Genomic DNA, 25,642 nt, shown 5'->3' with positions numbered 1-25,642 from the left:
GGTAGAGAGAAATTGAAGCAAGTATATTTACTTTTATATGTGCTTTTAAAATTTTTGCAAATATTTTTCTCGAAGATTTGTAAACAAACTGTTTTTTCTGATAGTTGTCCCAAATTTGAAACTTACCTAATATAAATTATAAAGGGATTGGGCATGGGCATCTTTTTGTTGACTGACTCTGTTTTACTACATTCAGTGCATTGAAATGTAGTGCAGTAATTTTTACACTTCAGTATATTATTTTCTTTTATGGTATTCTGTAATCATAACAAAAGTTAGTCAGTTCCATGATTGTAAGTTTGCAGCAGTAGTACCATACAGTGGGTGGGTGAGTGTTGCATTTTGGCATGTCAATAACAATCACATTTTATGTATACCCTTAAAAAGATAAATAAATCCTTTCTTTAAATTCTCTCATTAACATAGTCTGCTCTGCAAATAAATGTTCTCTAGAATCTTTAGTGTTCCTTCAGCTCAAATGGCAAAGGCTAAAAAAATCCCTGAAAACAACTTGGTTTTGTTCATACAGAAATGAATGTTGTTAGTAATTATACAAGGTATTTCAGGCTAGCATTGCATTTAATTCAGTAAAATCACCTTTGAAGATGGAAGGTTCAATTTCAGGACTGTTTTGTTTTATCTTTACATCACTAAAGTAAAAATTCAGTTGTTTTGGTTTTTATTGCATGTCCCAAACTGGTACTATGCAGTGTAGCCAGATTTTATATTTATGTCCTAAAAGTAGAGCAGGAAGGAGGTGGCATTTTGAAATGGGGTATTAAAACATTTTAAAAGTAAAATCTGTTACATTCCTGTGAGTTAGGAAGGAATTTCAGCAGACTGCAGACTGTGAGTTAATTAGAGCCTACAAATTATTGGGAGGAAAAAAAAAGTGAATGTGATAAGAAGACATGAAGTTAAAAACATAAGAGTGAACTTCGGGGTTTTGCCAAATAGCATGTTAAAGTAGCATGGATGTGTTTCCAGGAACATGTTATGACATGCTTAAGATTCATTAAAATATGAGGAGCAGAAGAGTCAGCAAACCTCAGGAATAGCTTGCTTTTTGTGATTACTTTCTCTTACATTTTGGCAATATGTGTTTGAATTTAATGATACACTGCAAAAAGTCCCAGAAGTAATTTTGAAGAGTTTTTCCTTTCATTTGTCATGTGTTATTTGTTATGCTCAGTTAGACTTCAGTTTGAGGGTTTAAATGTGAATGTGAACTTTTCTCCTGTGTGCTACTCTTGTCTTAGAATCCCAAATTGGTTGGGAAAAAGTTATGCTTGGCACAGGCTGGTTTCTTGGTCCTCAGAACAATTTATCAGTGTGTTGCTTTTGCTTCCAAGGCAGTCTCCAGACTGTTTTGGCTTTCCTAGAGCAAAGCTGGTTAAGTAGTTTACCATTAGAGAGTGTGCCTTTTCACTAATAGTTTCTGAAAATTATTTTAGTGGCAAAGCATGTTTCTCTTCAAGTCTCCCATGTAGTGTTTTAAAGAAGGTGAGATCTGAGCAACTTGTAGTATGGAATGACGGTTCCTTACATAGGTGAAGGCTCAGCTTTGAGAGCCAGTGTTTAAAGTGAAGCAATGGGGTATGCAGACTGGTAACTGGGAGTTTGTGAAGTTGCAGTTGCAGATATCCTTGGTGTCAGGAAGACAAAAGCTGTCCTGACTTAATTGCTGTGATAAGGAAGACAGGTGACTGTTCTTGTTTATTAATTTATTTATGCTGAACCAGGCAATAGGATCACTTCTTAAAGCCAGAAATGCTCGAGACAGTTGCAGACACCATGGTACAGGGAGTAAGGACTGGTATAGCTTGAGTGCTCCAAAGCATATGATTCAGAAGTGAGTGTGATTCAGTGCAGCCCTGCTTATTTGAATGTGGACTAGATCTGATACTTCATGAAGCAGTACCAGACAGACCTGTTTTGAAATACTGGATTCATAGATGAAAAGTCATTCATTTATCGAGAGTAATCTTCAGCTCTTTTCTTTTTGAAGTGTTAAAATGGGTTTGTCATAAAAGAAACCTGCTTTGGTTGTGCACTCTTCTATCTCTGTTCTCTCTTTTCCAGTCTCTAGCACTTTTGATACCAAGAAATTTTAGAGAAACTTCTTACAGAAGACTATACCTGATGTATATTTTGCTTCCCTTGATAGTAGGAGATTTAGAACAGAACTTAGAACAGAAGAGTACTTTTGTGAGAATGTTTTCAGATGTGGATTTTTGTAGTAAATAATTGAGATTGGTTGCTTTGATCAAGAATGAAGTAGTTATATTTCAGGGATCCTGATTCAGAGGTCCTGTCAGTCCCTGTGAACATGGGAAACGGGATGGAAAAAACTGTAAAACTTTTAGAGTTATAAGTTACTAGTCTTTACAAAAAGAAACCCTCCTTGTAAAGAACAGCACACATATTCACACATCAGAAGAAATTAGGAAGCATCAATCCAGAGCAAAAGATCAAATAAGAAACATTTGAAGTCACTAGGTTCTCAGAGGGAACCTTATTAGACTTCCTTAGAAGTTTGTTGGATTACCATAAATAATCAAGATTGGAAATATTTTTTCCTCTGAAATTATCAGAATTGTAGTAAGAAAGCAAGCAATTAAACTGGAAAATAATGAAAGAAGGGAAATGGATCTGACCAAGGATGCACTTCCTACCCAGAAAGTCAAAAGCCTAAATGGTTTCATTTCAGTCTTCTGTCAATTAATTGGACTACAGAATTCACAGGAAACCCAGAAAAATAAATACACAGAGGATGCAGAGAAAGCTTTCAAAGTTCAGAGCCATAATTTACTGAAAATCTTTGTAGAATTACTTTGTTCCTAAATAACCTGAAACATAAAAACTTTTAGGTACTCTAATAATTATATTTTAAAAGAAAATTTACAGCTCCTCAGTTTTATTTGCTTAACTAGGACTATGCATGCCCAAACCAGCTATGTAAGCATTTAATCTACAGTTTAGCAAATTTATTTAAAAAAAACCCAAAACAATCACTTCAAGTCATGAATCTTTTCTCTGTATGTTCTTCAGGGCTTGTTGACAGATTCTTTTCTTTTAGCCTTATTTTCTTACGCCACATCTATTGTGGTACATGAATTGCAAATTAACAGGCATTAGTCAATATTTTGGGTTTTTTTCAATTGAAATTTTAGACTGTGTTAACACTTGACATGAGAAGTGTGAAGGTAACAGTTAAGATCTTTTTTGATCCATGGGTTTATTGGGGTTTTGTTGTTGCTCTTTCCAAATGAAAAAGTAATTGAGCAGATAAAGAGAAACAGTGCAGGCAGGTGCTGTGTGGTGACTGGCACCCTGTGGAGTGAAAGTGGGGTGGTTTATGTGGTTACTACCCACAGCTGTGTTCTTGATCCTGTCCCAGAGGTGGTTGCACCTGCTGTGTAGGGGTGGTTGGACAGGGTATGTAGTAAATCCTGTGTAAATTTCAGTATAACCTACCAGGAGTGAGTTGGTGGTACCTCGGTTGGTGCTTGTGTTCCACAGCTTGTCAGCAGCTTCTGATGAGAGGGGCGTGATGGAAAAATTGAGGATGGGAGCTGTATCGGCTGCCCTAGTTCAATCCACCACTGCATGTGATCAGTTACATATTATAATTCCTTAATGGTGTAGTCTATCATACAAAGATTCATTCTTCTGATTAGGTGAATTTGGACAACAGGACGCTTGCCTTCTTCATTTCCTAATACCTTGATCTTCAGATACAGTTTCTTGTCAAGATACTATAAATCGGGGCTGTGTCTGGACCATGGATCCCACTGGCTGAAAATTTAAGGAGCCAGGCAAGAGCAGGACTGTGACAGTAGACTCCACTGCTGTGAAACCTTATGCTTGTGAAAATCCTTCTCATTGATGATTCACACTGTAGTGAATCTTTAATTTAAAAAAAAATTAAAAAATTCCTATGCAGCCCCTTTTAATGTGAGAATTGGCCAGTGAATGTATAGAATGCTTCTCTCTGTCACTTCAAAATTCTAAAAACTTGCTTACCATCAAATTTTTAAGTGCAGCCTATGGTGGATCGTGGTTATGTGTTTGTATTCCTCCCTCCCCATAACTGATTTGCTGTCACTTTTAAACTAATTTTAGAATATCCTAAAGAACCTTCATATTCTCAAAGAACACTTTTAATCTTAAGTAAACTGCTTTCTACCAGCTATCAGCAGTATGTCAGTTTTCCCATATTCTGCTATCAAAACTTTCATCATGTATATAGTTTGAGTCATTCAGACCTTTCCTTTCAGCACTACACAAAATTCTGCTCAGTACTTCAGAAGAAGTGAGTGCTAATGGATCCTCCCTTCCAGGAATCTCCAACTTTGGAGGCAAATGGTTTGTCTGCAATAGAATTTGCTTGATAACTGTTTAAGTTCAGATTCCTAAAAAATCATTTGTTTGACTCTTGAATTTTTTCTGCATTTTACTTAGCTGTGGGTGATCCAGCAATCTTGTCAAGTTTTTTTCAGTTAATAAGCAGAAAACTTTTGATGTATGATATATATCCAGTTGCTGTACTGAATATATTTTTTTGGCTCTTTTACTCTTTACCTGTATACATTAAATGTATCGCTGTTTCTAAACTAGCTTTTTGAAGATAAACTCTGGGCAGAACTAGAAAAAACATACTTTTTTGTGTGTATGGCTAAGTTTTGAAAGTTGTGAATTGTTCACAGTGCTGCTCCATGGGCTGTTTATGTGCGCTGTCTCCAGGAACATTTTCCTTTGTAGCAATAAGCATTTTGATAATTTCCCTTTTAAAAAGGGGAGGAAAGGTTAACAAAAGTGGTAAAGAATATATTTATTTAACAGTGCAGTAAAAAAGCTTATGGCACCACAGAGATTCAGAAACCATTTTTAAAAAATGACAGTAATGAAGGAGATCAAAACCACAGAGTTTGTAAATGCTTTTGCCATTTGTAGTTCTTGAGAGCTAATTATTGTACACTCCCTGTCATTGAAAGAGAGCTGCACTATGTGGGTGATGTTTTGTTTAATTTAAGAATAGTTACGAATTTTATGTAATGTGTAACTGCCTCCAGTTATCCAATATATAGGTTCATGATGCAATGTATCACTCTTCATATTTTCAGTAGCCTGATGCTTAGGCATATCCATACCTTTAGAGTATTCTTTTGGATTTTGAAAATGTGGTAAAGAAATTAGTCTTTCTGTATCTTTCCTGAGCAAGATTTAATGCTGGAATTATATGGCTTTTTAAAAACAAAACTTTTGAGAGTCCTGCTTCAAGGTTGTGTAGGGTAGAGGAAGACAGGGAAGGGATTGTTTCACTCAAGAAGCTAAAACTTCTTCTAGGACTTGGCTGATCCTGAGAAGGCTTGAAAGAATTTGGCATCACATTGTGGTGTAAGGATTTAAATTCCTGTATCTTCCCCATCTGCAATATTGGTAAAATGGGTTGAGGCTAAAATTGATTTGAGTGTTTTCCTATCGCAACTGTAGATGAAAGTGTAGTGATGCTGCTGGTCAGGATAACTTTTGCATCTTATGAAATCAGCTGTAGGAAAAGAAAAGCTGAAAGTTGACCTCTTAACGTTTGCAAGCACTTCGCCAACTACAAAACTTGCATTGTGAACATGGCTGTATACATTAGCTGAAGACTGAGTAGTCCCATTCTCAGTAAAAATACTTTTTTATTTTAATGAGAACAGAGTAATAGGAAGTAATGCCCTGTTGCTAGTTTTACTGGGCTGTTAAGGCACTAAACATTGGAGCTCTAAATACATGTGACTGTTTTCTGAGAAATTGTGAGGAAGGTATGAGATGGAGGGGACCATCCCATGTCTGGGACTTGGGCCAAGTTTAAGTATCATTTGCAGTCTGAGTTTAGACTGCCAATTTGAGGTAGCTCTATTTTAAAATGTTGTGGTGTATAGTCTGTCACTTCAAAGGGGAATTGCTTTAAAATGAAAGATGACATGTTATTTAAGTTTCTGATATTTAAACAAAGTTTACAGTATATATTGAGTCAAAGTTTTACAATATGAGAGTCTGAAGTCCACCTGGTTAAGTGAGAGAAGCTAGATTAATTCATTTTTTTGACAACTTTAATGGAGAATAGAATGATTGAAGAAGTTGAAATTGAATGTGTCGTAGATTAGTACAGTGGAAAGGCATGATAGGTGCATTTACTGCTTTCTTAATTTTACTTGCTGATTGTATTTGTGATAGCATGGTAGCAATCTCAGTATTTTTCCCAGTGTGGAATAGTATCTAAATCTGAAAATTCTTTATTAGCATCAATTAACACTTAAAAAAAATCAATGAAGAATTGCGGTTCAGCGGTTTCAAGTCTTAAATTTATTTCTCATTCTTTTTCATTGTCTTTAAAATAAATTCAGTAACTATTTTTTTTGGTTGTGTGGTGTTTGGTTTGGTTTTGGTTTTTTTTTTTTAAGATGACTGGCTGTGTCCTTGTTCTTTAGATATGATGTAAAAATGTCAAAGTTGTTTTGTCATACTTTATTTTATTGTCATACTTTATTCCATGCTGAACCTGGAACAGCTGTAATCACAACAAAGCCTGGCTGTGTAGTCAGACGGTTACAAGAAACAGGCCCTGGAATATTTTGAGAAAAAGCTTTCTAAAGCATTTTAAGGCTTTCATTTAAAAAAAAAATAATAAATAACCAAAGGATAGGAGTCTTTAACCTTGCATTTTTGCATTTGCCCTGAAGAATCACAGACTCTCAAGTATGTTTTAGGAGAACATGCTAAAAAGTCATACATGAATTTAATTTTAACCTGTCTTGGGAAATGTTTCTGCTTTTGCAGAATGTACCATTAGTCTGGAGAAGGAGAGTCACTGGGAAGCAAGTACATTGCCAGGAAGTCATGGCCGCTTGTAAATACTTTCTATTCAAGGATTCAATATATTAAACATACTTAATGTTTTGAATTTTCCAGTTGTATTCTAAGGTAAGACAAGATGTTTGATGTGCTGTGTATGCAGAATGAATTTTTTGGCCAGCATATTCTCAGCTATTTCTATTTTTAGAATACCTCTGGGAAAAAAAAAACAAACAACAAACAAACCAAACACCACACAACAAAAGCCAAACCAACCCAAACTGAAAGGAACCCTATATTTCTTAAAATTCAACGTAAAGTAAAAATACTGTTGCTATCTCTTTCTTGAGGATGCTTCAAACAAACAGTCATCAGTTTACGGTAAATACTGTATATGTGAATATAATGTTAGATAAATCTTTAAAAATTAGTTATGCTCATTTTCAGTTGTCCTCCTAAACAAAAAGAACTCCAACAACATACTTCCTCCCACCCCCCAGCAAAAGTTAGGGTAGAAATGGGTCTAGTATCAATTTACTTAATGTCAACAAACTCTATCTGACCAATAAAAGAAAAAAACCTAAATTCCTGTTGCTACTCCATTAATCATGATCTACATCTGACTCTATAGTGCTTAACTGCAGGAAATGCTTGGGAAACCAGGGCTTATTTAGAATACAGTATTTTAGATTAACCAAATGTGAAGGGTTTGGCTGTATCCAAGAAAGAATAGGTAGCCAGTGCTGCTGTCTTAACAACTGATTCCACTATCTTTTTATGCAAAAAAACCAAAAAAACCCCAACAAACAAACAAAAAAAAACCACCAAAAAACCCACAAGAACAAAAAGATAACTACAGTATTCCTGGAAAGAGGACCCTGTTCAAAATCAACATGGAAATGTCCCGGCTGGAGCGATGGTTGGTTACCCTTCTTTTAGTTGAAGCACAGATGCAGGATCTGGCGTCCTGGCTGTGAGTCTCAGCCAAAAGCAAATAAAAAGTCAAAGGAGTTCTATTCTTTAATTTTTTTATCTTTCATTCTTCTCCCATAATAGATGTGATGTGATGAAAACATTTAAATCTGGAGATCATGAACCAAATTTGAATTACTTCAGAGTTTGTTTTTTCCTCTTAGTTTATAAGCTTTATCTTCCTGTCTGATATATAGTACAAAAGTTTTTAAACCGTAAATGAACTAACAAAAGATAGTGTCTAGTGAACAGATACAGACTACATAATAGTTACTGCAACATACATAATTTAATAATTCTTAGTATTTTACGGAAGTACAGATCTAGAAAGCTTGTCAATGGGCATTTTTGGTTTCAACTGAATCAGGTGTGTAGGAACTGGGAAGAAATATTACTTGAAGAGTATGTAAGGTAATGACTCTACAGAGAAAGCTGGAGGACAGACACTTAGCAGATGAAACTATATCACCCTGGCTTACATGTGATATAAGGGACCACATCAAGATTAAGAGAAAGGGAAGAAACTCTCCCTCAGTGATAGAGTGTGCATGTGGTCTTACTTGCGCACTGACAAGCGTATCGATGCCATCCTCCTAATGGTGCTCAAAAGTAGTTTCTCGGCTGCACTGGAAGCAACCATCTTCCCTTGCCTCTGAGGCTCAGCTGGCCTCCATGTTTTTGACTCATTCTCTCTGGATCCCATGCTACCACCCCCTGCCCTGCCAGTATTGTTGCTGCTGGTGGTCTTAAGTTTTGCATTCCCTGAAGGGATATACCCTCCTTAAGACATTTGAGGGGTGATTTCTCTTTCCTCATCACCAGCTTTCCTTGTAAAAGTTACTGATTTGGCAAATACAAGAAATTTGGTGAAGATTTTGAAGCAGTTGGATCCAGTTTATGTGTGAATTAAAGTCTTTAAATTGTACAAAATGAGTTAAGATGTTTGGTTATCAGTATGCACGCTGTTGGTTTTGTGTGCTGTTTTTATTTAAGGCTATTTTATTTTAACTGTGTCTTACCATTTAGGAGTCTTAAGTATATACTTTTTCTTTCTTTTAAGTGTAATGCCTAGGCTGGCATGTAACTAAATGTGTAGATGTTTTCAAAAGAGGGAGCGTAATGAAGCTTGCAGATGAATTTGTAGAGTAACACATGGTTGCCTGTTGTGAAGTACCAAAAAGTAGACCCTCTGTTTGCAACTATGGTGGCAATCAAATACATATGTCCTCCATGTGGGTAAATGGCTTTTCTTGCTTTCAGTAAGTGGTAGCGGGGAGTTGGCTTGCAGAACTCTTAAGGACGCTTTTTTGGGCAGAGTATCAGGTATTAGCATACTAGTTACAATATGTCTAAATCAGAAAAATGGTTACCACCATATTTCAGTGTAAGATAAGATTTGCATGTTACTCTGCCAAGGGTTTTCCTTCAGTTTTATAACTACTTAGGGAACTCATCAGAATAAAAGGTTTCTGAGATGGTCTTTATTAATAAAACCTTTATATCATATCTGTAACACTGGGAGCAATTACCTCTGCTTCACAAGTGGGACCTTCATGAGAACACTTGGCTGGTTTGGGTTAAACTAGGAACTGGTTTGTTTTCCAGGTTAAACTCTGTTCCATGTGTACATCATCTGAGCTGTGTCTTATTTGTGGGAAAAGTTTGGCTGGCTAGGAGTGATACCAAAAATCAAAGGTGGCAAAGTACATAATATTGATATTGAAGCTGTAGCACTTGGGATAGAAGAATTTTAGTATAGCAGGTCTTTTGATTGTGAAGCTGAAGTCCGACCTACTTAATCTTGGTTAACTTCCTGTTCCAATTGTTATTAAAAAAATGTGTTTTGTGAATATGTGATGACTACTGATGAATACCAAAGAAGAATGAAAACCTGTTAAAAGTCTTTTTTTTGTCTTCCCTCTGCAACTGTTCTGAGCTTTTAATCAAAAACCCTACTTGAGATTTTTGCATTTTTTTAACATATTTGTCCTGTCTGGGGATTATATGAATAAAGATGCTAGAATTCCAAATCTGGTTTACTGCCTGTCTGATTATCACTTAACCTGCGTAATTCTCTCTATAGGAGTGTGGTTTTATCCTTTGAGGATCTTTTCACTGCTCTATGCCCATACACATATCATGGAACAAATACTAGTAAATTAACTGTCCTGTTTTGGCGCATTCTAGCAGAGGGAGGGTAAATTAAAGAGTGGATGGTACTGGTACTCTGACATAGACTGACATTTCCCTGCTGAAATCCCCTGTTTCCTGTTGCTTATACAAATAGCAAGGTTTTTTCAGGCTGAAACTTTTTGTTCCCTACATCTGCTTCACATCGTTGTCTTGGCACCCCTCCCTGAGTTTTCAGCTGAAGTGACTTAAATTATAACTACTTCTACGACTTACTTCATACAGAAATGAATTTTTAGAGTAGGAAGTGCAAATTTCTTTTAACTGTTGGCTTTTTTGTCACTATTTCTTTTTTTATCTCCATGAGAAGTGCATAGAATCTGTGACAGTTCTGAGTCTTTGAGAACAATTTACATGTGCTTAGTATGATTTTATTTTATTGATTCATTTCTCTAGTTACCTGATCCAGCATTCAGACAGCACATATACATAATGTGAGTTTGGCCATACGCACAATTTGCTGCAGCAGAATTCTGCTGAACACAGAAACTGCATTTTTATCAATTTGCTCTGAGTTTAAGAAAATGCCAAATTCCAACTTCTTTCTCTGGGGACTGGAGGGAATGATAGGATTTTCTTATTTCTGAAGAACTCAGTGCTGTAGCTGATTTCCTAATCTTTTAACTCTCTAGACTGCATATGAGTAGATCTAGAGTTCCTTTTTATTTATTTTATTAAAAAAACATGCCACAAAGCAACAAAAAAGACAAGCCCAGGCATGGAACTGGAGATAAAATTCAAATAGATTAATTTGGTGGATTAGAGGTGCATTATTTTAATTAGTTATGAAAGGATAATTTCTAAAATACAGCAAAATTTGTTTTGTCTACAGCAAAATACTCAAAAGCACTAATGCAGTTCGTATGGCAAACTATGATGATGTTCAACTGCAAAATCAATTTTTAGTTAAAACTGCAAGTAGTTTTCCTTTCTGAATTACCTAGTGGGACTAGTCAAAAGTTATCAAACAGAAGAAGGTAGTAAGTTATCATTCTGATATCTTCCAATGGCAATTTTTCTTACTGTTGAGGTGCAAAATACTGGTTTAGAGGAACTCACAGAATAATTGTTTGAGGAGCCAGGAGGAGAAGTGCCACTGTAGTAATAGGTTTATTATGAGAATATTTGAAGCAAATTTCATTATCTTTCCAGAATGGAATTTTGGGTTTTGCTTATAAATTTCTCCTTTCTAAGACTAATCAATTTCCATATTAATCAAATACCAGTTTTCATAGACATGTTTACTGTGATAGTTACTAGAAATGCAAGCTTGCCTATCTGTTATTTTATGTGCTGCTTTGCTTGTTTGTTAGTTTTTTTGTTTTCCCATGACAGCATGGGTACTTCAGAAGCTTGTTTGTTTTCTGAACTTAATTTTGGTTAAGTCTGGCTTTTTAGCATAACTGATTTCTTCTTTGATGGTATTCCTGAAAGAAAATCAGTAAATAAATATGATACACAGATAGTGTATATTTATCTGATAATTGTCTTGATGGATCATCAACTGAGAATACACTTTAAAAGTTACTTTGTTTACAATTTGAACTAGTTTCTTTTTTAAAAAATACTATGGCTGAGCAGTGCCTTAAGTAGGTAACAGGTGTATGCCAGTACATAATTTATTTTCAAGATAGTTGCTGTTGTTCACTGCATGCATACTTAAAATAACGCTGAATTTAAAAATATGAGCCAGTGTGTTGACCCCTAAAGTTACTGGCACAATTGTCACTTCTTTCTAAAATGCAATCATCTTTCATGGTGAAACCTTACGAGTTGAAGGGCGTTGCACAGCCAAGCGTATAGTGTTTTACAATAGTAAGTCAGAACTGCTATGTGAAATAAACCTAGAACACTCTTAGTCTTGAATGGACTTAAATATTACAAATGACAGGAATAATCAAGAAGAGAGAAAGTGGGAAATATACTCACACTTTGGTTAGGCTATTGAAGGTGGTATATTGGCTTGGATTTTTTTTTTCTTAATATGATAAATAATATTATTTACTCAATAACATCAGACAAGTAATAATAGTTGTTCCTCATGGACAGAATTCTTAAACCATGTCTCCGGATAATCCAGCTGTGTATTTTATAGTATGTGGGTGGATACGTATTTGTGTGTAGCTCGTCAGGACTTGTGACTTCATTACCATGTCTACAAAGGACACGCTCCTGCTTCTTCTCAGGTCACATCCCTAAATAAGGTGGAATGCATCTGCCTCTTCTTGATTTCTCCCCACAGTGGCTATAGATGTAGTGCTAGTTCATTTGCTCTTCTGATCACTTTTCCAGATCCCTTGCTGCCTTTCTCATGTTTGAAATCTCTTGTGTGTGTTTGGATTTTGTTGAATGGCATGTCAAAAGATTATTTCCTGAATGAGTACATCTTACTGAGCAGACCCATAAAAGGCCTCTACACAGCTTAGTGCAAACCACGTTTGGTTTGTTGCATCTTCTAAACCTTGTGCCTGTTGTTAGTAGGAGCAGAACCTATTGGAATCTGCCCTAGAATGGACATGGTGTCAATCATGTTGTGAAACCAAATGGAGTTTCTTGTAATCTTAGTTTTCAAGTTCATCTTTGGTAATTTCATTGTTGGTTTATTTTAATGGAGGATAGTTTTTCTTATTCCTCCTGTGCTGTTTTATTTCAAGAGTGTTTTAAAATGTTCATTTCATAATAGTTAAGGATGGTTAAGAGTTTAAAACATAATGTAGGTCTTGGTTGTGAGAATTTCTTTTCTGTGGCTTGTTTGATGTTAGGGACTGCACTTTCCTGACATAGTTTACATGCAGCAGAGATTTACAGTTTTATTGTAGCTTTTGAAAGCATTATTATACTTTATAGGACACTTGAAAAATTTTACCTTGTAGATGGCTGTTCTTGAGAACATGAGTGGAGGATAGTCTATAATCATAACTAGATATTATTTCCTTCATGCTCAAAACTTTTGTCTGAAGTTCTTGCACAGAAGTTGCTATGAATCTCATCAGTCATTATCTTCTTTTTGAAAGGAAAGCCCATGCAGTGTTTTAAGGAGATTGGTTATATTTCAAACTACTTTGAAACTTGACTGAAGTAAGTCTGTAAATCAGATAGTTGCTTTATGGCTGCTATTTTCTACAGTGCACCATGAATTTGGAAAATAATCAATTTATGAACCATATGGCACAAGTACAAGATTCTAAAGTCTATCCAACCATCAGGCTTTGTGGTAGATTTGTGTCTTGTATACTGTGGTGGTCTTCATTTCACTCTTCCATATTTCTTGGATTTAAACATAAATACTTTCATAAGTTAAAAGAATATAAAGCCAGTTGTTAAAGATGGACAAAACACCTATTTTACTATTGTACTTTTACAGTGAGTGCCACTATTAAGCTCATCAAGGAAAAAGACTTTTTAACAAAAAAAGAAATACAGTGAAATGTTCCATTTTTCATGATTATGTACTGTTGATACTACAAAGTTGTTTGAAGGACTATGGTATCATCAGCCTGTAGTGTACTGTTAGACATTATCAGTCACCTTGAAGAAATGAAGTGACCATGATTGTGAAATGAAATCAGGGAATAAAGGATCTCAAATTCTAGTTTTGTTTTGTCTTTCATCCTGAAAATAAAATGCATCTATTTTTCACCAGTGTACTTTTCATGGTATTTTTAACACTCGCTAAAGGATGGCGATTTGAGAGATCTTTTGCATCTAGCAAATTGGTAGTACATATTCTGTTAACAGTTTGGGCCAAATAGGAATTATCTTTGACACTGAGAAACAGGATCATAACAGTAGCAGTGTTTACTGTAAATTGAACTTACCAACTGATGGAATTCTAAATTCTATATTTGACTTAAATTGCAGGCTGATTTGATGGTTACCAGCGTATGACTTCATAGACACATTTTTGAGACACTTTTGCTACTAAGCAGTTCATTAAGGGTCACTTTTGTAGGTGCTTTGGATATGCAAGTATGTTTACCTTACGTGGAAACACTGATTTGTAACAGAAGGGAAAACAAGAGTAAATTATTAGCTTTGCTTAGTAAGACCCCTAAACAGCAACATCAGAAGCCTTAATATATAGATGGGTAGAAATTCTGTAACATCAGACTGAGATTACAACTTCTGATGGCTGTAATGTAATGATAGTGTGCATGTTAACAAATACCATAGTTATTGGAGTAGCAGGAAGGGAAGATCCTGCTAAAATTCCTGAAGTGGTTTCCTTTTTTTAACTTGTATTACGATATATGGTTTTCAGCTCTCATGAAGATGAGTTTAATCAGTTGTAATGCAATGATCAATTTTTCTCCTCTATGCAAAATTAAAAATACTCATTTTCCAGGGAGATTTTCTAGTATCCTCTTAGTTTAGAGTTGGCTATGTTAATGTTGTGAGTGAGCTCTCCTTGGGCACTACCTATACTAATATTGCAAAGCAGAAACATAATTAGTTTGCATATTTTAATACTATAATTTGCTTCAGGCTGTTGAACTAATTTAATATACAATCATAGTATCACTTTATAGAGATTAGAGAAGATCTTTTTGCAGCTTAAGATGACAAAATTTTTAATAGTTTTTCCTTACAAATTCTGTGTCAATAACGTATTTTAAGTTATTGCTGTAACAAACAAGTTTTTGTGTGCTGAAGTATGCTATACGGTGGTGTTTCTTGCAATGAAAAGAATTTGTCTTAAAATCTGGTAGGTTTTTTGTTTGGTGGTTTTGTTTTGTTGTTGGGTGGGTTTTTTGGTGTGGGGGTTGTTTTTTTTTAGTATTAACCATTGGTTGTCCTGTGTTATGTATTCAGCTGAAGGATAAAGGTCAGTGACTGTAGCAAACTGCTTATTAGATGCTTCAAGTTCTTAACATCTATATGGTGCTTTTAATTCCCCCATAGTGGTGGTTGTTAGGAGATGTTCTACAGAAGAATTTGTAGGTCTTGTCAGGTTTGTGACTACATTTGCTTGGTTAACATTAACTTGAAGTTGTGGGCAGATCTGTTTTTTTAAAAATGATGTGCTTCTGCTTTGAAAGAAGTGATTGTGTTCGTCTGAAAAATTTGTCATGGTTTGCAGCAGCATGGCTGGTTAGTTCTCTGAACTCCATCCTGACATGTAGCTCCTTCCCTTTCTTTCCTCTGTCACCATGAATATTTTCTAATAATATTTGTACATGGGTGTACAAGTGGGAGTTCAAAGTACTTTTGCAGTTTTATGATAAAGGATGAATTGACAGAAGTGCACCATCAATGAATGGTTACACTGCCAATGTGTCTTGTGCAATAGAGGACTGGGTTCCCACAGTAGAACAGGAGAAGTAGTTACAGGATTAGGAGAAGTATCTGTATAAAATTAGGCTGAGTAGACGGGAATTCTTTACTTAATAAAATGACCATGCAACTGGAGTTCTGCTTCTGTGGGATAGTGTTGGCATAAATGTGTGTGTATATAGGTATGTATATATGAAGGACTTAAATACAGGACCTGGTTTCTGCCTTTCGCCTCATCAGTCTAGACCCTGTGAAGGTACAAAACCTCAGGTCACTGTGGCTTTCCAAAGGATATAAAATGTATTTGTAAGTGCTGCATGAACTTTGCTTTATTTACTTTTGTAGATGATTGGATGGTGATCTATCAGTCTGTGAAAAAAGAGCTAAAGTCTTTGTGTATAAATTTTCCTGGTGACTTCTTGTCCTAAGAAGTAAGCAACAAACTTCCATCTGCAGATCTGCCTGTGTTTCACACAGCCTCAGTTATTCTCACACTTTCTTACAAATAAATAGTACTGCAACAGTGTTTTTCCAATATCTATGCATATGCTTGCAGCATGACTGACTAATTAATATGTGGGTGAATAATGGAATAAGTTAATGTGGATTGGAAGATGCCTACTGCTAGCTGGGCAACCATCTGACACTGTCATTGTGTAAACCTGCTGCAATATTGTAAGTCTGCACAGGGATAGGTGCTCTGAATCAGAAGTTTGCCAGCCATTTACTGTCACGGACGATTTCTGGGAAGTAGATAAATTGACTGCTGGTGTGTTAGCCTAAGAACAAGCAAAAAGTAAGCAGCCTGGCTATAGCAGCTGCAGCTTCAGTCTCTAATCCCAGTTCCTGTCCTTTCAGTTACTGGTCTGTAGCAGCTGCCTTATTTAACTGTGGTGTAGCTTTGTAACAGGGCTGGATAGAAGTGTGAATTGCAACGTCACATTTCTCTGTCGTGAATTGCAACGTCACATTTCTCTGTCGTGAATTGCAACGTCACATTTCTCTGTCGTGATCTGTGCTGTGGTTCATTCTCGGAGCAAGTGGTAGTTCTTTCTGGTGAGGTGAAATCCTGCTAGGGGTACAGGCCGCTGCCAGAATGCCCACCAGTGCCTGCACCCTTCCTGCCGTGGGAGTGTGGACAGCCTGAGCACTGCAGGCTACTACTTCACTTGGCATCATCGAACGACTTGGAATCACTTACAAAAATGCTGCTGTGAAGAAATGTTGGTCTCTGCAAAAAGTTTTTGAAGGTCTTCGGAGCAGTCGGGCACAGACATACAGCTGGGTTGGAGGCAGGGCTCCTCTGGCCTTCCCCTCTTAACCTGCAGCTGTAGCCTGCAGTCCACTACTCTGCTCTCTGGAGTTCATCAACACAGTTCTGTTGGGTATCATGTAGAAATATGGGTGGCCAATAAAAATATAAATATTTATCTAATTATTAAAAGTGTTATTAATTTCTCTTTTAATAACATGCCTTTGTAAGACTCCATATTAAATCAGTACACTTCCATCAGTCTTCAGGACATAACTTTCTTTAGGTTTTGAGTCACTGTCTTATACAATTATCAACATAGAAAATAATCGTTTACACAATTTAGTGGAGAGTGTTTAAAATATCTTTCAACTTTTCATTATATAGACTTCATATTTGGACACAGTAGCTTTCTTGCAGCAGCTTTAAATGTATATTTTGGGACTGAAAGCTCTGACCTTACCCCACTGACTCAGAAATCTTTACCCTGTGTGTGTAGCCTGCCATGTGTAAACCTTTGCAGAAGTAAGGTCAAAAGCTACAGGGTCAAAGGCAGTTTTTTCCCCCTTACATAGTTCCTGTACTGCAGCTCAAGGTTAGGTTATTACATTAGTACAGTATGGTGTGTGCTTCAGTGACTTGCTTTCTATCACAATTAAATTTTGTTATTCTGATGATGTATCACAAGAGAAGGTTTTGTGGCAAAAAAAAATCTTATCCTGGGTATTAGAGGAGCAGTAAAATAATTCTTCAGGACTTGTGAGAAGCTGCCTTTTACCTTCTCATGAACAGTAGTTGGTTGAGATGCTCAGCTTGTTCTCATTGCTTGAGATAGCTTCACCAAAGTATTTCACTATCCTTTTTACACCAGTTAAGGCAAGGCAACTGCTCATCTCTCCGCGCTTTACTTAGAGCAAAGGACAAAATAATCCCCTTAGCCTGTTAAATGCTCCATCCCATCTGGTAGGTGATAATAGCATTGTATGGGGATTAGCACAGTGGGGATATTCTTATAGTGTAATGAAATCTGCACTACAAGTGTGAAAGTCAGCTGAATGCATTTGAGCAATTTGGGACCTTACACATGAACATCTTTGTAAATATCATAAAATAGACATTACATCTAGAGAAGGTGTGCAGTACCTTTACGTGCCTTTACATGGGTGTAACATATGGTAAATCTGTTCTGAGACATCAGTAGTCTAAATACCTGAAACACTCTTGTAGGAGTAGTAGAATAAGCTTTTGTTTAGCTGAACGTTTTGGGACAATTCTGTGATTATAGCTGTATGAAATTACACCCCAGGTGTTGACTTTACTTTTACTCAGAACACCTATGACTTTGAAATCATGGGGTTGTTACTAGTATAGGAGCACCCATGTTTTAAACGCTGCCTAGAAATCTTCCTTAGTAAAGGTGAAATCTGAATAAGACATGCTGAGGAATATCAGTAATTTACTGTCAGTAGGGATAAGAGGATTTCAAGCTGAAAGTAACTCTCCTTGCAGCCAACCAGAATAAATATTTTGAAATTTCAATTTCAAGCATGAGCATAAGGTAGTGCAGAATGACATTAAAAAAAATTTAAAATTGTCCTGTGGGGTTTTTTTAAGTTTAGCTAATGTTGTCAGTAGTAAAGATACTAAATTTTAGCGCTTAAAGCATTTCATAATCTAACTGTAATTTAGCTTCCTTACCTTCGAAGATGTTAAAGATCTGTTTGAAGGTATGTTCTGTAGGACAGTAGCTCAGGGTTGATTACCATCCTGATGGTTGCGCTCTCTCCAGTCTCCCTGTATGGTACAAGAAGCTGGACAAGTTGCTCAGTGCTGACCAGTATGTGCCATTTCACTGATTTGAACATTAACCTGTTAGATTAAAACAGGATTTGGTTAACCCACACTGTGTTGTGATAGTGTTCATAGGCAGGTAGATTAGAAATTTAGGAGATGTGTGTATTTTTATGTAAATAATTGTCAGGTGTATAAATATGCACTGCATGCGCTAGATACTTTAGCAATGGATGACCTTGGTGTGGGATTAAGTTTTCTAATTAATTGAAGTTCTGTGACCAGTTGCATGGTTGCTGTTTCTTTAGTTTCCAGTTCCTGATTTAGCAGCTGTGTGTGTGTGCCTGTGGGAGTAAGGGCAAAATAAAATCTAGTGGTTTTTTATGGGCTGTCTGCAGTAAATTTTTTAGTCTGTGATGAGGTTGTTTAGTATGGTTAAGCTTTGACCTTCTCTTACTTACTCATGGTTCTGAGTATGCTGGGTTGAGTAGAAAGCTGCCTTCCCAAGACGGAAGCGATTTCACAGATTTTGTTTTTCCCCTTTTTTATTTTTTTTATTTAAGGTGCCTGGGCTCTAAGGAACATTCCTTGTTCTTCTTCTTTTAGATTGAAAGTGTTTAGCTGAGGAGAGAAAGGTTTGAGAAATTTGCTCTTTTGTTTTCTCACGTTCTGTAATTTTAAATAAACCTGAGTTGAAAGTTCATGGGACTCAAAAAGACAACCAACACCCCTCCAAAAAATGAAGTGTGTCCTCTCTCCCCACCCCAGTCCTTTATGAAATAAGAGTTTGTCACATGAAAATCCCACTTGAAAGACCAATTATGCTGACAATATGTAGAAAATATTTTTAGAGGAATTTTCAAATGTTTAGAAATAGGGGTTTGTTTGTTGGGGTTTTTTTTTTAAATCCTTACATATATTTAAAATATATACCAAGTATGTAACAAACCAAATCATGTGGTATACAATCATTTTTCTTCTTATTTAGGTGACAAACAGCATGTTTGGTGCTTCAAGGAAGAAGTTTGTAGAGGGGGTTGATGGTGACTACCATGATGAGAATATGTACTACAGCCAATCGTCAATGTTTCCACATCGGTCAGAAAAAGATGTAAGTTGAATAAGCTTATTTTTTTCTCCTTTCAATAGTGAGATCATTTCAAGTGAAATATATGTGAGGAAGGGCTTATTTTAGCTTTAAGTTGTGCATGACTGTGTTTTTAATGGTAAGTGCTGTAATTTTAGTGAGTTTATACATGTAAACTTCAGCCATATGCTTCCCAGTTTTTTTTTAATCTTTAAGAACTATATTTGTAACTTAAATTGGATTATTTGTTATATCTTGTGTTTACATGTTGTGTCTACAGTGTTTTGCATTTTACATCTTCAACCGTTTTTAGTTTCTGAAAATGCAGCTTGTTTGCTTAAGTATTCTAATTTAGGTTTTTCTCCTGTTTGTAATGACACAAAGTTACAAAACTAATTGTTCTTAAACATCCCTTGGTAATGCATTATTGTATGTTAAAACTGCATTGGCTTTACTGAAGCTCTGCTTATTATTAAAATAATAGTATTTAGCAATAGTATTAAAATTAAAAGTAATATTTCACTTTTATATGGAGTGGCCTGTACAAATATGTGGAAGACTGTAAGCATGACTTGTACATGTCACCTGAAGGTCAGTAGTACCATCTCATGACAGCCTTGCATTTAATACGTGTAAGCAACATACAGTCTAGATTTTTCTTTTTAATTAAAAAGCCCAAAACATTCAGACTTTCAAAAAGTTGTCATTTTCAAGTCTGCCTCCTTGACTGTCCAGAAACATAGTTGTTTAATATTAGATGTGAACATAGTCTTGATAGAGCTTGACCTATGTAAACATGAACATTTCCTATAGACTCTTAGTTAGCTGGATTTTAGTCCAGATTTTCAAAGGGAAGGAAATAAGTTTAAAGTAGAAGGCTTTTTAAAACAAACAAACAAAAAAAGGCTTAAATGCAGCTTTCCAATTCTGTTTCATAAGTGATTTTGATGAGAAGTTTCAGGTGAGCCAGCAAAGAATTAAAATGTAGTGCAGTGTAAAGAAAAATAAGTAGGGTGTTCTTTTCTGTTTATGTCCATTATATATGTACATGTACACAGATGCACACAGGCACAATGGAATATTTATAATATTGAACATACTTTCCTTTTTGTGAGCACTGAGGGATGCAGCTAGCACTCTTCAAAAACAGTAGATGCTATTTCTCCAAAGTGATTCTTGGATATTAAATCCCCACTTTTAGATTTGATGTGCTGAGGGAGAAGTCATTATGATGTAGTAAGAAAGGTCAAGTAGGATGAATGATATGCTGTACAGTGTACACAGTGAAAGTTGATGCTTGGCACATTATTGAATGAGTGTTTTAGTTGCCTACTCTTTCTGTAGGCAATGTTGCAGAAGTGGATCTTAGAATGGGACTTCAAGAGAAGGAAGGTGGGTGTTCCAGACACCAAGAATGACAAATGAGAAATCATGAAAGCTTGTGGGTGAAGTGGCCAAAATGGGGCATGGAAGCGTCTGTAGTTGGTGGAAGAGTGATGTCATTCCGACAGGAAATGGCAGAGTAATTTTTGCAAAAGCTTTTTAAAGTTTGACTTCCAAATGCTTTCTAAGGGATTTTTTTTTTCCCCCCTCTGTAGCTTCACTATTGACCATTACAACTTTTTGAGTTAATACTTATGAAATAACCATTATATGCTATTGTATTTAAAAAAAAAAAAAAAGTTGATCTTTAGTTTCTTTAAAAAAAAAGTTTCTTTTCTTTTTTCTTTAGTTTCTTTTTTTTTTAAAAAAGTTGATTTTTAGTTTCTTGTATGTATTTACAGAGAGAAGGTGAAATTAATGTATTGCAGGTTTTAGCTACAAACCTGTAGAAAATGAGTTAAACTTTTTTTTCCCCCCTCTCCAGTGTATCATATATACATATGAGTCCTTCATTTATGCTTCATTTATCCTCTAGAGTTCTTCAATGTGAAATAGAGTGGTTCTGAGGGAAGCCCTCTGTGGCTGGCCTCCTTAAATACCCCTCTTTGGGAAAGGCTGAGGCTTGTTTAGTGTTTACTTTCATACTGGACATGGCTATGTGTTTTCCTGTTTTTCACTTTGTTGAAGTCTTACTGATTCTGACCTTAGAAGTTGCTGCTTTCCAAGGAATTGTTACTGTGGATGTTTATGTGTGCTCCAAGCAGAACATACAAATTGGTGAAACATTGCTAAAATTTAGAGTAGAGTAAGGACTATTACTGCGATTGTATTTTGTATAAACCTTGGAACCTATTTTTCACTTTATGGTAGAGTTTCTGTCCTTGAGAAGAAGCATTGTCTTCAGATAGGGTACAGTGATGACTTGTGCACAGTTTTTGACTGGGTTGGGAGATTTTCAGCTTCCTACCTTGTTTTAACATCTTAGGTGGAGTTTGGGGGGTTTTAAATATTGTATTAGAAAATAGTTCTTTATTCACTAAATGAAAAAATAATTCAGAACTATGTGGAAAAGATCTGAAAAATATTTATGGCTTTAAACAATTTTCATAGCACTGATGTAGTGTTCTTGTGACTTGTTGCTTTGGCTAATTTGAATTTTAAAATTGCACAAAGTTGAAATGAACTAATGCTGCGCAGGTCCTGTCTCAAATTTTAAAGACTTTTTACAAGTAGAAACAAGTAGCAGCAAATAGTTTAGGACATGCTATTTTTATTTCAGAGCCTCAGTGTAGCTAAAAACTTAAAAGCTTTCTTTTAACTTGTTTTTTCACAAGGGAATACAATTCTAGACAGTCAGGACTGATGTAGCTTTTCCATTTCAATTAGTCTATGTTACTCATGTGCACAAGTGCTTCCAAAATCATACAGATGCTGTTTGGGTCTGTTGTTTTAGGCACAAAATTATGGTTCCTTAGATGAGATTAAATCTTACTCAAGCCATCTAATGCTACCTTTTTACTAAATGAGTGGCTTTGCCTTGAGTCATCGCTGCTGCACTAAGTAGGGAAGTGGAACGGAGTATATCCATGAATGCTATGTCTATGAATTCTGCTGCGCTTAAGGTCAGTTCATGATAACCATGTCATGAATCCTTCTGCAAAGAAATCAGATATTTTTACAGAACTTGCAGAAAATTAGAACAGTTCAGGAAAATAGTTTAAAATTTGGCTTGGAACAAATGGGGTTCTTTAAGTTAAATTGACAGTAAGATGAACAATATGCCCACAAAATAATGGCCACAAAACAGAGCTTATTTGTGGCCAATTTCACCCACTTAATTGAGCTGTCTACGCTCAGCAAAATCGTTTTGAGGATGGACATATGTGTGTCTTTATCTGGATAGAGTTACAATGGTAGAAATTGGTAAATCAAAGCCTTCATATACTTTTTGGATCTACTGTCTTCAAATGAGCAAAAAAAAAATGACAGCTTTGAGGAAAGATGGGACTCATTCAGTCTGAACTTCTTTGATTTCTCATATATAAGAATGTAGGAAGTGCTCTACAAGTGCTTTACCAGTCTAGCCCAATCCACTGAAGATGCCTACCTGGGAATGTAAGATCAGGGCATCTTCTGTTCTGAACTGCAGTCACAAATCTGACAGTAGACAGACACGCCTTTTAATGAAGATCTGAATAAAATATGGGGAAAGTTAGGAGAATTTTTTCAGTGGATGCTGTTTCCATTTCTTGGCCCAGTGCTTTGCTGTTCATTTTCTTTCCCAGTTGCTCAGCAGATGATAAAATGCTCACAATAACATGGTAATAATTCTCTGATTTCTACTTCTAGTGTGTTAGTTTGCTGAACTTACTCTTTTCTCTGAAAAATCTTAATATTTTAACTAATTCTGCACTTTCTTAGTTGAGACCTGATGTTCTTTTGCATCTCAGTTCTTTAAAAATGTGGCTTCTTGTGAAGCCAAATATATTTTAACAATTGGGACAGGTAAGATCTAGCCTGCAGATTAGATCTGGCTCATTGCAACTATTGATCTAGCTCCCTGGCACTACCTTTCCTGAAGTAGGAGGTCCTCAGATTTGGATATTGAGCACAGTGAAATGGGTTATTGATTCTGGAAACCTGCTTTCCAGAGGTTTCTTCCATCCTGAAATAGTAGAAGCATGTCTGTGATGGATTACATTCAGGTGTTCCTCTGTCATGAGACAGTTGCGTGCAGGCAGAGGTCAGTAGTTTGTCTTGTAATGGACACAATGGTGATACAGCAAAGGGGTGGTCAGAAGCTGTTATCAAAGCCTTTTACTGCGAACTTCCATTAAAGTAATTTATAGAACCTTTATCTAACTCTTTACTGTATATTGAAATATATGGCCTTAAAAAGAGATAGTACTTTTACAAGAGATAACACCCTGAAACAAGACTTAGCTTACCATGGAGATGGAGATCCAGAATCTTGCTAAGTTTGAGAAACTAAATGTGGAAGGGTTTAATCAAGTCGTCTGAAGACAGCTTTGGCTTCAGAGTTTCTGAACACCATGTTGTTCTAGCTGCATTGTTGACTTTCTAATGCTATTTTTTTAGGATTCTAAGGGGATCTATGGTATCTTGTTTCCCAAGGCATCTTGCTTGGCATTTGCCATAGTTGTTGCAGGAGAGTTTGTTAGCTTAGTCATAATTTAACTTCAGATACTGCACATGGAGTTGTTGTAAGTATTTAAGAATTCCCATGGAACCCTCTCGTATCAGGAACAGTAACAGCATTCACGCTAATGCTGGCTGGTTGAATAGAGTTACCTTACATTAACGTGACTTGTCATAGTCTGAATAGTTTTGATCCATTTGTGGAGGGGGAAAAAAAGAAAAGCTTATTTTGGGAAAAAAATACATTCATGTCTTTAATTATAAATGGCCAATGAATATTTTCGTATACATTACTTCGCATGCAAATGTAGTTGTAGATTTGACTAAATAGTGGAATGGTTTGCCCCCCTTGCTTTTTGAAACACCTGGCTTAAACTTTTGTGAGCAGCAAAGCAACAGACTTGCTTTTTACCTTCCCGGAGAGCAATTAAATTTTTTTTGCATCTTTTAGTGAGTACATGATATGGATTTTTTTAAAACAAATTTTAAATGAATGAAAATTGCAATTAATGAAAACAGTTGGAAGGACTTGCAGGGGATGAGATTATAAATAAATTGAGGGATTTTGTGTGTTCTAATGCTGCATACCATTTCAGAGCCTATTATTTTACCTATAGCTTGCTTTTTCATAATAAGGTTATACTTTAAGAAGAAAGAACAAAAAGTTTGGAATGCAAAATGCAGCCTTTTACTGTATCATCTATAAATTTGTACCTGGATGGGTTTATCAAATAAGACAATATATGATAAACTAATTTTACTTAGACAGGAAAATGGGGGTTTAGACTGTCACACAGTTTGCAATAAGTAGATATCTGAATTAAAGTTATTTCACATCACTTAAATTATGTCACAAGAAAATTAATTTCACTATTGATGACTAGTATATAATTTTAACTGTGATTGAGTTTAGATTTATTTTTTTTTAATAGAACTATACAACTGTGATAGGAGTTGTTTCTGTACTTCATCTAAAAGCTGTATTTCACTGCATCTCCACTTAAATCAACAGTATTTAATAGGTTTTATATGTCAGCTTTAGCAGTTGAAGTGGTTCCTTGGACCAGATTAATTCCATGGTTGAAATCATCTGCCTTTTCTAGAAAGAGGAGGTTCTGGTTTCTTAAACAATAATTCAGTTCATTGAACATACTATATTGTAATATTGGTGGTTTATGTGCTCAGTGTGTGGATGGTTTGGTTTTGGTTTTTTAATTTTTTGGTATGCAACTGGTTATTTAACTGAAATAAATCATTTGCTTTGTCCTAGTTAGTAATGGCTTATGGGATTTTTTGTTGTAGCAGCTTTCAACTAGCCTTCAGTAATCTTTAGGCTCACTGGTACTATCAAACTACATGTCTCTACACAGGGAGAATTTTTTTTTAGAGTTTTACTTTAATAGCTATGTTAACATCACGTTAATAATGTCATTGTCAAGTTCTTGAGATACTGCTGCCAACAACGGTGCAGTCCTACCTCCTTGTACTTCCCAAGCACCACAGGAGGTAGAAGACCACAACCATAAATTATGAAATCTGAAAAATGAAATAAATTTTCCTTTATTTTTCAGTATTGTATTTGGTTTTATATTTCACAAAAAAAATTACGTCGGTAACAATTTCCACTTGCAAATGATAACATGAAGTTATAAGGCTTCCAAAAATTTCTTTACTGATCTCTGATTTTGAGA

General features: G+C 35.7%; 1 protein-coding gene across 2 annotated transcripts in view; it reads left to right on the top strand.

Annotated features, from left to right (window-relative positions):
* Positions 1 to 25,642, top strand: part of CNOT2 (CCR4-NOT transcription complex subunit 2) — a 77,714-nt gene that overhangs the window by 20,667 nt on the left and 31,405 nt on the right. For both annotated transcript variants that reach the window (XM_026867938.1, XM_026867939.1), the window contains exon 2: positions 19,311 to 19,433. In XM_026867938.1, coding sequence (XP_026723739.1) covers positions 19,311 to 19,433 — 123 coding nt within the window. The remainder of the gene's footprint in view (positions 1 to 19,310; positions 19,434 to 25,642) is intronic.

This window comes from Athene cunicularia, assembly GCF_003259725.1.
Source record: "Athene cunicularia isolate RWA chromosome 1 unlocalized genomic scaffold, athCun1 chr1_part2, whole genome shotgun sequence".
Taxonomy (NCBI): Eukaryota; Metazoa; Chordata; class Aves; order Strigiformes; family Strigidae; genus Athene; species Athene cunicularia.
The sequence above is the reverse complement of the archived record's forward strand: the minus strand, read 5'-3'. Positions and strand labels throughout refer to the sequence as shown.